The sequence below is a fragment of the Stylophora pistillata genome, chromosome 7, assembly GCF_964205215.1.
Source record: "Stylophora pistillata chromosome 7, jaStyPist1.2, whole genome shotgun sequence".
In the NCBI taxonomy this organism is placed as follows: Eukaryota; Metazoa; Cnidaria; class Anthozoa; order Scleractinia; family Pocilloporidae; genus Stylophora; species Stylophora pistillata.
Genome location: NC_142525.1, coordinates 8942001 through 8956540, shown reverse-complemented (window position 1 = coordinate 8956540; position 14540 = coordinate 8942001). Strand labels below are relative to the sequence as shown.

General features: G+C 38.3%; 1 protein-coding gene across 1 annotated transcript; it reads left to right on the top strand.

Moving 5' to 3' along the window:
• Positions 1-3: 3 nt before the first annotated feature.
• Positions 4-8898, top strand: LOC148726515 (uncharacterized). Its single transcript, XM_088727230.1, has 6 exons — positions 4-354; positions 3861-4327; positions 5038-5068; positions 5740-5979; positions 6354-6626; positions 8424-8898. Exons 1-6 carry the CDS (start codon positions 258-260, stop codon positions 8654-8656), a joined length of 1341 nt encoding a protein of 446 aa, XP_088583356.1. The 5' UTR covers positions 4-257; the 3' UTR covers positions 8657-8898.
• Positions 8899-14540: the final 5642 nt, after the last annotated feature.

The following is a 14540-nucleotide window of genomic DNA, read 5'->3' as shown; positions in this document are numbered from 1 at the left end:
ATAACATGATCCGTAAAATAATCTCTTGAAAGTAGCTAGTGGGATGAGCGGCACGCCTTCTTGTCCAGTTCTAATCGCGTAAACAGGAAATATCACAAAAACGTCTGTGCAGATTAGACAAAAGAAAGGTCAAAGTGTTTGCTAATATTGGTATCTTTCATTTGAATAAATTAGCATAATTTTGCATCACGAAGCGTCGCTTCCTCGCTTTGATCAGAATTAAGGTCGCGAGAGATCACTGCATACTGAATCTTTCAATGACCTTCATAATGAAAGTTTTTCATGCTCAGCGCTTGAAGAATAGTACAGCCTTTCTTTTCCTTTGTGTTCTACTTCTGTTAACGCTTGGAGGAGGTGAGTATCAAACGAAACACCGCAGCTGAAAAAGGTTTTCGTAAGTGACAAGCACTGTGAAATTCTATTGTTTACTGTGTTAGTTCTATTTGGAATTGAAAACGCCCCACCTCAGCGATAAAAAAAGGGACAGAACAATAACCAGCATTTGTGTTTTAAAACTTTGTACAGCTCTTAGCCGTCCACTGCAAAACAACAGCGTGAAATCCCCAAAATTTGCGTCGTCTGCGAAAGGTAACAAGGACGGCAATTTATTTTTATTTCCATTTCGAAATCAATGCTGCTTAGATACGGTAATTTTGGTTTTTTTCAACTGAGTTTATGATGTAGATCTAAAAGAGTTTCAAAGCGTTGAATCTTCGTCAGAGCGATAGTTTTGTTGAATTTGAGGTGTGGCGCAGTAAGAGACAGTAAACACATGCAGCCATTTTCGAAATTCTACCGGCATTGCCGTACTGACTGGTTATGGTCTCTATGTTCGCTCATTTAACAACAACGTACAAAAGATGGAAAATACAGGACAACCCCAGTAACTCGAATTACTAAGAGAAACGAAAAATGGTCGAGTTTTCGGGACTCGAGTTATTTACGTGCATATATTTTGTTTCCTAAGAGTTTTTCAAAGAACGAATAGCTCAGAAATTTAGATCAATGAATCATGTTTTCATTAATGCTATCGCGACTAAAGATTGGGATGTGTCAATCAGCAATGTGGTAACACGTTGACGCTTCCCAATCGACGTTTTCACTTAGACTTTGAGTTATAAGGCAAATTTGAGCTAAGGGAACGTAAAAATCATCAGTTAAATTAGAGTTCGAGTTAGCTGATAGTAAAGTCGACTGGAATCCGAGGGAAATCGGATCTTGTTTGAGTTAGAGGCGGTTTCGATAAAGGCAGGTGTGAGTTTTCGAGTTTCTACCGTGATCAAGTTTCAGCTACAAAAATGACCACTATCAACAATTTCGATCAATTGCGTTTGTATTTGCGACGAGATGCTGCGATGGCGTCAAGACATTAGCATAGCGGCTGACGAACCTTTGTCTTAAGGTATCCAGTGTCTTTAATTACGATAACCACAAGCAAAATAAATCAACGAGCGAGGCGGAAGCTGTTGGGAAGTATTTCGTTAGTTCAGTTAGTAAAGTAGTCATTTCACTGCTGATGACTTAGTCATTCGTTTATATTTAGAATGTAGGCACTGTATGAATTCAGGATCCGAAGTTATTCAGGTTTGTGGGGTCGTGATAAGTTTCGAATTACGAATTCCGAATTACGGTCACTTGAATACCTTTTGTCAGCTGCCCTTGCTTTGGACCCACGCGAAAGTTTTTGTTTTGGCTAACGCAGTACAACGTCGCCTCAGTCGATTAGAAACATTACGTAAATTGTGGTTTATATGTCCCAAGGTCAGTCAGCAACCATGCCTACCCATGCTTATCGATATAGTGAATATAAGAGCGAGTACGTTAGAGCTTACTTAGTAGAGAAGAATGTCGCCAGTGTGCAGAAGAGTAGAGACAGAATTTCGTAGTTGATGCGAGTTTTTAGCAGCCCAAGCCAAAGTCAGCGAAAAGTATTCAGGGAGAATAAAAGCTTGAGGGTTCAAAGCCCCGTCCACACTAATCCGTTTTCAAACGAAAACGAAGCTGTTTTGCTACGGATACGGCTATCGTCCACACTACAACGCAAAAAACGATCACCGAAAACGGAGCCATTCGAAAACGCTCTCCAGAGTGGAGCGACTTGAAAACGATACTTTTTTGAAAACGCTGTTTTCTAGTGTGGACGGAGAAAACGATGCTATCTGAAAACGGTGATGTCATCAAAATAGATACGACTGAGCGCCAGACCACTCGACCATGAGTATCCAAAATGACGGACAGACGCTACCATGTGGCTTCTCTCTTGATCGGACTGATTTCCAGTCTTTTGATGCTCTTGCAAGCGCATTTAACCCTGCTGAGGCACCACTTAGATTTTACAAGAAGGGAACAAAATATTTTAAGGCTTCTGGCCTTGCCAGCTTCGGGAAAGTAACAGGGGGACGTAGGTTCAAATCCTGCTCAGGGCAAATTTTCTTTTCAAACATTTATTCTATTTAACTATGATTACTTGGGGTGTACAGGGTCAGGGTTTTCCTCGTATAGAGAATATATAGTTTGGATATATCAACAAAGTTGAAATGGTAAATTGGCCACCGTAATGATTACATAAGCTGAAGTTTCGAGCGTTAGCCCTTCGTCGGAGCGAATGACGAAGGGCTAACGCTCGAAACGTCAGCTTTTGTAATCATTACGGTGGCCAATTTACCATTTCAACTTTGTTGATATATCCAAATTATTTCGTTACTCCCACCGACGCAGCCCCAAACAGTTTCTTTCGAAACTATCAGCCTTTACAGAATATATATATTGGGACCTTAAACTGGCCGCCGTAAAGAGTAAACAAGCTGACGTTTCGAGCGTTAACCCTTCGTCAGAGCGAATGGAGGAAGTGAGGGCTGCGCGTGGGTTTATATGCAGAAAGTGGACCTACGCTATTGGTGGGAACATGGTGACGAGAAAAACACGAATAAATTAGTAGAATGAAAAGCGTTCGTTGATACCTATTGGGTTAAGAGTGCCGATTTGAAAGATGAACTTTTATTCAAGAGTTTTGCGACTTTCCGAACGACCTAAATGTAAGAAAAGACCGCAGATTGCCATATCCTGCTTAGAATGATTAGGTAGATTAAAACGTCTAACGACTGGTTTTGATGCGTCCTTGTCATTCCTTTCTACCTCGCGAAGGTGTTCTCGGAATCGATCACCTAGTCGTCTTCCTGTTTCACCGATGTATATCTTTTTGCAATAAGAGCAAGTATGCAATAGATGACGTTGGCGGAAGTGCACGTGAAGTGATCTGTAATCTTAATAATTCGCTTGGGTCCAGATATTTTCTCAGCGTTTTGATGGAAAGGACAAGTTTTGCATCGTGTGCGAGCGCATTTAAAAGTGCCGGGTTGGTCATTAGTTTGGAATGACCTTCCGACCAAAACATTACCTATGTTTTTGTCTCGTTTGAATGAAATGAGTGGGGTTGCGAAAAGATAATACCAGTTCCTGGATCGTTTTGATGTAAATAAAGTTTTTAAGAATAATGGATTTAACTGATTGGTTGTGAGGGTGAAATGTAAGAGTGAATCAGAATGCGGTCGGAATTTTCCTTCTGTGACGTTTGTAGTGCTGACTGTCGATCAATAAGTTGGTGGCTGTGGTGACCCGCTTGATAGACAGAAACAGGCTTACCACGTTTTTCGAAAAAAACATTTACAGAACTTCTTTAACATTAACTTTAACATTAACATTAACTATTAAGTCTTAACTTTCACCCTTTAACATTCTTTTTCATTTCATTTCTCAGATTTTGCTGTACGCTTTTTTTCCCAATCGAAGTAAAATATCTGCAAAGCATAAAATTCTCACCTTGTTTTTCTGTTTTTTTTTTTTTTTTTTCCCTCTTTTAGTGGTGAATAAAGCAAGTGGCTTACAAATGATTACTCAACCGAATAAAACGATAGTGTCCTTCGTTGGATCTAATCAAACATTTGTTTGGAATTTTATTCTCACTGAGAAGGATAAAGCAAAGGAAGTGAAAATTACCTTTGCGCACTGGAGCAATGAATACGACATGATAGAAGGCGATCACTTGCTAACGTTTGTTCGAAAATCAACGAGGAGTGAAACAGTATCTAAAGGAAATCTCTCGATCGCAAGGCGTTTACACTGGGTGGGAGACTTGACACGCGGCCTCGTGGCTTTCCAGTTAACTAACGTTCAAGCAAAAGATGCTTCTGATTATGGGATTAGAATCCGAGTGGATGGTTTTCCACCAGAAACTGACGAGAGTGGGTTCATACTTTCTGTGCAGGCGAGAATATTTTATGCTTTCAAAATCAGAGACCGGTCATTATTTATCGCCAAAGGGAAGAAGGTAGGGGAAATTTGCGGGAAATCACGTGGATCTCAGGGGAACAGCAGGGGGGGGGGGGGGGGGAGGGTCGGTCGCCGCAAACAGAGTTTACAAGGGAGATTATAACAAATTGACAGCCAATCAAGGATTAGGGGTTCTTTAGAATACCATAGAGCTTTATAAGGGAATCAGGTAAATTTGATTGTGACACAGCAAAAATTCTCGGGCCACTCTCCCCCCTTCCCGCCCCCAGCCCTTCCTCGGCGATTCATAATGATTGGTTACTAAGTTGAGTATGTTTTGCACGAAAACTTTTCCTCTACGTCATATCATTAAGGAAAACCTCCTTCGAACGAACTGAAAAATTTGTCCAGACAGCAGAAATAAACAAAAAGAAAAGCAAAAAGTATATTAAAAGATAACAAACGAACGAACGAAGTAAACGTACAGAAGTCTGAAATGTTAGACCTGTGTATGCACTTTGCCTCTTTTAGAAGTTGAGTATCAATGCGCCAGGATCAAACAGTCACTGATGTAGTATGAATAATGGTAAATCGTAAAATGCCTGAATAAATTATGTTCTTAAAATTTCCAAATACTACGTGAAGTATCCAAATCTGCTAACACATTTTTCTTTCTACATTTATGTTACCCATACGTAGGTTTCTCTATGGGTAATCTAGTTGTGGAATTGTTGTATAATAAACAAAGAACTGTCTTCATCTTTGCAGGATCCCCCTCCGATACCGACGGGGCCATTAGGTAATTGACTTCTTGAGCATTAAACACAAAGTGATTGAGGTCATATCACGAGAAAAAAATTATCACGAAAGCCTCGAAGTGATCTTGTTTTCATGTGCACAGTGAAGAATTAAGTAGCATGGAATTAAAAAATCCACAATGGTTTAGCATGGTCTTTACCCATATCGACAACGATATTCGTCGTCACAGTGATCAAAATGTTGTGGACTCATGAGGTGCAGTCGAGTGAAACCGCAACAAATTTTTCTCTCTGTGATGACGAATATCGTCGTCGATAAGAGTACAGAACACGCTAGACAACTGTCGATTTGTATTTTACCAGATTAGCGATGCCATATAAAACGATTCTTTCAGTGCGAGACATGTTGCGTGATACGTCGACGCCAGCAGTGTTGTCTGAACTCTTATTGACAATGGCGAATTGGCCAATCAGATTGCGACATTACTGTCAATTGTGCTAGAATTTTGTATACATCACTCCCAGAGTTCTGCGGGGGCACTAAAATTATTTTGTTTTGGTGATGTTTACGAATCACGCAACAGTTTTCACCGAAAAAGGAAGACTTCTCGAAGTCTAGCAGAGTTATGTGACGTGATGTGATGGTATATGATGTGATGTGATGGTATGTGATGTAATATGAGCTGATTGGCAAAATCCCCCATTTGTGTAGAAGTACAAGACCTTACTATCGAGGTAAAGGAAGGAGATGACCTGAACATCACATGTCGCACTACAATGCACGAACGTTCTTCGCTGTTATGGCTGAAAGATAACAAACTTGTCAACAGTGGAGGAGACAAGACTCTCTTTCTCAGAAATGTAAGCCGATCCCAAGCAGGAGAGTACATTTGTGTGTCGTTGTCACGAAATGGAAATCACACTTCACCAGTTACTGCCATTGATGTGTTATGTGAGTATAACTTCAAAGTAGTAAAAATCTTTAAGTCTGCGAAACATTGAGGGATTTTTAATCGAGTAACATATCAAGTATTGTCCATACTGTTGATTCCCTCTTCAGTCAATTAGAACCGAGAAAACTTGAGTTATAAGGTTAAAAAAAGGCATTTAAGATAACTCCACTATCTTTGTATTGCACATCTTAACAATTAGAGAAAAAATCTCTCAAGCCACCTGTTTAAAAAAATTATATTAGGACTTACTCCATGGATCCATGAAAAGCGGCTCAGATCCATTCTCCTTTTTTCAAAAAAAAGTAAAAACATTATAGCCTCTAAATCATTGGAAACGAGTGTTTCTAACGGATAGAATACAATTTACTTTTAGACCCTCCAAGAATACAAACCCATGATAAGGAAGTCTCGGTGGAGTTACTGAGAGGACATTCCTTGAAGCTTAATTGTATAGCTTCTGGAAATCCTTCTCCGGTAATACGTTGGCACAAGCAGGGAAAAGAGAGAAGAGAAACGAATAAAAATTCCTGGAACTCAAGCTCTTTGGTAGTCACTCCCGTAAATGACAAAGACTTTACGAGTTACGCATGCGTAGCAACGAATGAGATAGGATTGGATATTGTGACATTCACATTGATGGAAAAAGGTTAGTGAAACTTTAGCCACTATTCTTGCTTGATTTTCCAATTTTGGATATTGGAGGGCAGCAATCACTGAGAAAAACGAACGAACTGAGTACTGTCTGAATGACTGGCTGAATGAATAACCTACTAACTGACTGACTCAGTGACTGAATAACTGATTAACTGACTAAATGACTGACTGACTGACTGACCGACTGACTGAATTCTGAACGACTGACTGAATGAATTCTGACTGACTGACTGATTGACTGACCGAATTCTGATTGACTCACTGACTGAATTCTGACTGACTGACTGACTGCTTACTGACCGACTGACTGAAATCTGACTGACTCACTGACTGACTGGCTTCTGACTGACTTCTGACTGACTGACTGACTGACTGACAGACTAACTGACTGAATTCTGACAGACTGACTGACTCCCTGACCAATCCACCAGCCCACTAGAGGACGAACGATTCAGAAATAAATTAATCAAGCGAATGAATTACTCACTATTAGGTTGGATAAATGGATTGATGAATAAACTAGTGACCGAAGGATAGTATAAACAGCAACCCAAGTTTTTTTCATCAAAATGTTACCTGAGCAATTCCACGAAAGATCAGTTTTACCGTAGTTTTTTTTTATTTATTTATTTATTTTTTTGATCGAAGGAAGTATCGTTGCTGAGTGGCGCGTGCGTTGAATTCATGCTCTGAATGTCCAACGTTCGAGCCTCGTTCTGACTAAATGGTGGATTTTTGTTCTGATAGAGCTAATTACATCTCTTTAACCCCGTTTGCCACCAGGCAGCCTGTTAGCCTCCTGCCAGTGAGGATGTTCTCGATACGTATGGTAATTTAGGCGGAATTCCTCTAAATGGAGCAGCAATTTAGCATTTGTATCACCACTATATTTCTTTTGATGTTAGGCATGAACATTGGAGAGAAAAATTTCCTGAGAAAAAAACTGGTGAATGTAGATGTCCATGTAGTAAATGATGAGGATCTTTTAGTGCGCAGAAAATAAATACAAAGTGATGTTGCGCTAGTTTCCAGTAATTTGACAGACAGACAGACATCTATATTTATACAGGATAGCCCCTTCAGTGTAGTAAACACTGGTATCAACGGGGGTCCTGTTACCCACCCAACCCACCCCAGGGGAGGACATCCATCACACAGTAATCTCGTGCGTGGGAAATTAACGTCTCGTGCCCCTAACCCTGCAGGAGACGGGACCTCCATTTATTCGTCCCTATCCGAGAAGACTAGAATATCTAACCAATTCTTGATGTTAAAGAAAGGAAGCATATTCTTCTCAGTTAATTTTAAGACCCTGAGTGTTGGTTCGGCCGGTATTGAACTCTCGACCTCCCGCACAGCAGTCCGGCGCTCTCCCAATTGAGCTAACCAGGCGGCGGTTTAAATTTGCATCCCATTTCATTCATTTTCTTAGCTGGCGAGCTAGCAAGCGAATCAATGTCTACAACAGGAACTCAATATCCATGTACAAACCATCTCATGATAAAGCTGTTGTTTTCATCGACGAAGCTGGCCTGGGTTGATCTATTGTTGCTGTGCGGAAGCGAAATGTGCTCAATCTTATTTAGTCACCTAATCAGCCGTTTATAAAATCATAAAAATGCTGAGAATTATTCATATATCCTGAACTTATAACTTCGTGTACTCCACTGTTGAAAGAAAGGTACTTTTTTGTTCAAGAAAAATTTTTTAGCAAACTTAGTAAGAGAAAATTCCACTCTGTCTCTTTATGACTCTCTATAAATTCGAACGATTCCATTTTTTTCCTTAGGTCAAACAAGGATGAATGCCCCCCACCACAGAAGCTTAAGGATGTACATATACGTCAGTGGTGCAGTTGCTGTGTTCGCTGTTAGTTTGGTAGTGGCGTTTTTTTGCTGGCGAAAACAACGGAGAAACCGAAAAAATTGCTGTACACTTGGCAAAGAACGAGGCAGGGCTCAAAGAATTCCTTTATGTCCTCAAAACGAGGACATTGAAACAGCTGCAAGTTTGCAGGCCTAGAGATGCACTCAGAAGTGGGGCTGCAACCTAGCCATAGAACCTTTTTCTAACTTCTCTGCCGTTTCATGTGGCCATCTGATGATATTTATGTGGTCTGAGTATACTGCTCGTGTATTTTAACCAGCCTTGGTTGCATTTTGGCCCTTATCTAACTCATTATATAGTTTTGCTTCATTAAATGACTCGATAGCGTCCCTGAACTGGGGCATTATAATCAACTGATTCATGAAAAAAAAAGAAAATGAAGACGGAAATTCATTAATATGCAAGTAATAGTAGGTAGCCTCGAGCTATCCAAACCTTAAAGCTTTAAACTAAGTCTACTTTCTTTATTGCAGTTATGTATTCTGAATTAAGTTCTCACTCTAGGGTGGGGGGGGGGGTGGGTTGATAGAGTTTTCGTGCCTCCTGAATAATCGGCACGCGAGTTGAATGAAAACAGGAGCATGTCTAACCAATTGGTAAATTGCACGTGAAGCGTGACTCGACTAATAAAATTTCCGTTTCCCGGGAGTTATCATTGTTAAGGCTGTTGCACCCGTTTTGGATAATTGATTAAAGCACCCACACAACTCAGCCTATCACCCCATAGAAGACAATTAATTTGTCATGAGAATGAGCCTATAAAAAAGCAGAAACAGCAGGTGAAACTTTCTTAGCCAAATTATCTAACCAAAGAGGATGAAATCATTAACATAGCTTCGTTATGCGGCTTACGAACATATTTGAAAAAACTTATATTATTTAATTGAGAATGAGCCTATAAAAAAGCAGAAACAGCAGGTGAAACTTTCTTAGCCAAATTATGTAACCAAAGAGGATGAAATCATTAACATAGCTTCGTTATGCTGCTTACGAACATATATGAAAAAACCTATATTTTGTAATTGAGAATGAGCCTATGAAAAAGCAGAAACAGCAGTTGAAACTTTCCAAGCCAAATTTTCCCAAGTTACATTTCATCCTAGTGAATACAAACTATCAGTCTCTAAGAATATGGAAAATATGGCTAACTTATATATGTGTATTTGGAAAATAAAACAACAAAAGGATATTCGTGAAAAATAAAATATAAGATGATAAATATTTTAATCCCAAAACCAGGGATTTTAAGAAATATTGCTGTTGTAAAGTTAATAAAGACAAGAAGGAGAAAAAAGTTCAGCAGATTCGATAACTCAATGAGGTGCTTATGATGTTATGAAATTAAAGTTGCCTGCGCTAACCACTGTGTGAATTAAGGCGAAGCAAAACTAAGACTTGGAATAAATTCGTGGAACATAAATTTTGATTTAATTTTCGCAGAGACATTGGTTTGGTTTTTTTTTTTTAATAATGTGGATGATATTGAATTCTGCGATGAAATACATTTAAGTCCAACCTTTTGTGTTCTTTAAAAGCAATTATGAAAACAATGTACTTAAATCAGGAAATAAAGATGCCATAGAAAAATTGTCTATGGCAAAATACCATTGAGGTGATTGTGAAAATTCAGAATGAAAAAGAAACATCAGGCTCAACCGGGAAGTTTTCGAAATGGCTTTGAATTAAAAGCTACCTCAGATTTGTAATGGACTATGATTTTCTTTCTGGGTTTCTGCGTTTCGCGTATTTTGTCAGGTCTACAAATCAAAGATATCTTTCGCAGTTAAAACGTGATTCCAATATTAGGTTCCAATGAGCGTACGTATTTCATTTTCCTCAAAAGACATTCCTCAGATTAGCACATACTGACGCTTACCTCCTCTAACGCCTTTGAGCTTATATTTATATGAGTCCAGTCGTCGTTTTCTGCGATAAAATATTTTGGAGCAACGCGATTTACTCTGCAGCCTCTCTTTGTGTTCTTCTTTTTGACATCAATAGATGCGGACTGCTTAGTTCTTAAGCAAAGATCTAAACACTGTAGGTTGGTAAATACATCTTTTTCAAAAATAACCGTGTTCGTGTTTGCCAGTAGATATCCATCGATTGTCTTGTTATCAATGATTTCTTGAAATTCTAAGAATCCATTCTTATCACAGGATTTGATTATTTGAATTGATAACATGAAACAAAGCAAAAAAAGCCAGGGTACTTTCCAGAAGCCAGTCTTAAACTTCTGCATTTCGAGATGTTTGGAGATCTAGATACCCGCCTAGGAAAACTGATGTGTAGACAAGTGATTTTGTGCTTCCCTCGTAATGTGGTGGATATTTCAGATACAAAAGCTTTAGACTAAACTTGGTTAGGCTTTGCAGATAAGACCAAACTGTTGACTTAGGAATATACAGTTAAATCAATTTGATTAAATGACCCGACACTTTGTCTTAAATGAGAATATTTTAGCCTTCCTGAAAGCGTAGGTGGTATAGGATTCATAATCACCCGATAATATTAGAATACTTAGCTCTCTTTACTAATGAGCCGCTGCTAGTTGCGTTTTGACAAAAGTGTCTGTTAAATAGAACGAATTAGTTGTAAGGCTTAGTGCAATAACAGCGATGATTGTCAAGTGAAAACTGTCTCTTAACCTGTTGAAATGAATATTAATTTACCTAGATTACATGTTAACTAAGGGTTTTGTCAGAAGAAACTCGTGAAATAAAAAAAACAAAACAAAACAAAAAAAACAAAAAGGCAGCTTTGAAAAAAAATCCTTCCTGAAAAATATTTTTTTGGCAGTCTGACCTGATTTAGTCTATAATGCCCTGTATTGAACATACAAGAAGTAATACAAAACCAAACAAAGGTGCCGAGAGTCTTTTTTAATTTGCAACTGAAGGCTATTATGCTTTAATCCCTTAATTTCCATCTGTTGATTTAAACCTGACAAAAAGATATTGAAATATCCGGCGAACAAATGGAAAACGTAAGAGAGAAAATCCGTGTTTGGACAAATAAGTGCTATTTGCTCACATTGAACTCATCGAGTGGTTTTTGTTGAATTCTGACCGCCTTGGCAAATGGAAAAATTATACCTTGCAACAGCTGTAGTTGTGATCTGTTCGGTTTTTTCCATTAATAATCTGGTTAACCCATGCCGAGATGTGTATGAATCTTTTCGAGACATCTTAGGAAGGCATCGACGACAAGAAAGGGTGCCGTCTAGTACAACTGCGTCGCTTCCAAAGCAGTTTGTTTTCACCAAGATGGATTTTCATGAAATATGCTTGAGGAATCCTCTTTGCGACGGCTTTCAGATAAGACAAAACTTTAACAGAAACATGTTGGCTTATAAGATATACCAGATTTCCAAATCTACTGAAAAAAAGGAGGACACAAATGCTGGACTCAACAACTGGATTCATTTCGACATCAGCTCCCAAAAAAATGAAAAGGTAAACCTTTGTTTTCAGTTCACTGCTTCACTTTTTCAGTTCACTACTTCACTCCTTTCTAGTTATATGTTTTTGTTTCTGCTCAATTTTTTTAAAAAGCGATTTTGCAAGCAGTCTAGCTAACTCGACGAAAATCCTACCCTTGAACTGAACTGAACTGAACAGGGATTTGGGTGATAACTGTCGGCCCACAAATGAAGCGCAACTTGGACAAATATTTCTTTTAGATGTTTAGATTGTTCATTACAGCTCCACCGTGATAGATTGATCGAATCATCTTCTCTCCAGATTTTTGCTTTGTTTGTTTGTTTGTTTGTTTTTTTTTTTCTTCCAAGTTTTTGGTTTTACCTTTGAATGGTGGTCATTCTGGTATCTGGAGGACGATATGAAAGTGGGGCATGCACATAGTTTTGGGCTGCTGCAGGCTTGTTTTGTGATTATTTTTCAATAATCATAGATTAGTAAAGTGCGATCGATCTAGCTCTGGACTGGATTTTTTTTTTTTTTTTTTTTTTTTTTTTTTCCTGCGGCGTTTAAAAACTTCCAGGCTAAAATTTGTCTGGTTCCCACACCTTCCTCGGCCAAGCAGTTGCGAGACTAGGCTATAAACATGCAAGTAACGAAGGGTGACGTGCCTCACAGTTCTGATTTGTAGAGATGGATTTAGTTTGATAAATAGTTCAATCAAACGGGTGAAATTTATTCGCATATCTTCCCTATGACACTCGAATCGCAGCGAGCTAACCCGCTCAGTCACTACACTTAGCCTGTGATCCGGATACCCGTGGAATATCATAAAACCAGCGCGCGCGGGAATGGAAATTGACATGAATAGTAAGCGTCGAACGCAGCCAAATAGTTATTACGATAAAATTACGTATCTCTTTAGAAATAAAACGGACTTCTACGAGTTGCGAAGCATTCTTTTTGAAATTTTGAACGTACCAGAACGATTGAATAAAAAATTTATACCTAATGTATTATTTTCTAACATTTTGGATCTTTATGGATGTCAGACCACACGCCAAGTGTAAATGTAAGAGCATGATAATGTAGAGAAATGCCAATCAAAATAAAACGATCTAGATACAATGTAAATACAGGTTGTAAATAAATTCCAAACACTCATGGGTTGTGGCATGGAAATATGGGACCGATGCAAATCTGCTTACACGTGATAGGAGTTGTTAAATTTTATTAGGAACGTTTAATGACGGGGAGATTCACAAAAAAAATGTCTTAGATGGCCGTGAAAGGACTTCAGATCTTGCAATTGTCATTTAAATCCTGGCGAAGTATTATTCAAAAGTCAATGTTTTTTGTTCTTTTCCTAAATGTAATTTTACAATTCAACTTACCTTTCTTAAATATGCAGAACTCACGTTGAAGTGGATCCAATCGCGCTCCGGCACTAAACGCACCGTGTGTTGATTACCGTCGTAAATCCTACAGATCTTCCCGTTAGGCGCTGAGGATTGCATGAAATCAAATGAGACGCAATGATCAAACCGTAAACAACTGTCCAGGCATCCCATAATGGTGAATATGCCATGAGGTACAAATGCTGGACTCAACTCTGACGAAATGCGCTTTCCTGCAAAAATTCGATCTTGATTCCTTGCTTGGGTTGGGTTTCCAAAAAGCGTATCACAAGTTTTAGTGAAAGCTAAATCAACCAGAAAAAAAAATACTGTTAATTTGATGAATGTTACAGCCATCTTGTTGCTTTGCTTTAAGGCCACTACAGGCTTTCGATTAAAATCGGATTTTATCCATGTTTGTACATACAAACGCTTACATTTTGACATTTTTGATTGAAATGATTCTTACGTTAATTGGCCAGATGCTTTCAACTTGATCTTTGGGTTTTCTCTCTCTTTAACTTTGTGTGTGTGTGTTCTTTATTTTTTTTTATTTTTGTTGCTGTTCTTCTTTTTTATTAAAATATTTGTTTCTTTTTTTTTCGATAATGATAAAGAAATTTCTGACCGATATTCAAGATTATGTAATTTTAGACATGAAAACATCATAGACGGAAAGAGGTTATATCTTGATGTTATTCTTCTTTTAGTACGTCATAAGCTTTCACCTAACAGGGGTTCTCTTTTGTAGATATTCACTTACAAATTCCTAATTATTCGAAATAAGAATGGTAGGCATAAATTACACTTTGATGCTGGGTTCAAAATTTAATGATTTCTACATGAATACAAAATGTCAGAGAAATTTCAAGATTCACATCTAATCAGGCTGTAACTCTATAATCTGCAATTTACAATAGATGTGCCTAAAATTCATTGAAATTAGACTTCGAACGGTCCCTTCTCTGCGGCGAAGTTCATCGCGCGCGCGAGTAAAAGAAAAAAGCACTTGAAAATAAATTTCGCTCTTCTGCCGGAGTTTCGCGTGGTGTAAAAAAGTAAAACGTCAATTTTTAAATTTTTTTTTAATTATTGGAGCGAAAAACGATGTCTGCTCGTTTTCTTCATTTACAAATGCTAGAGTTAAGAATTTTAAATGTTTACTTTTTTTTCTTAGAATCTAATCAGTGGCACTTGTCATAT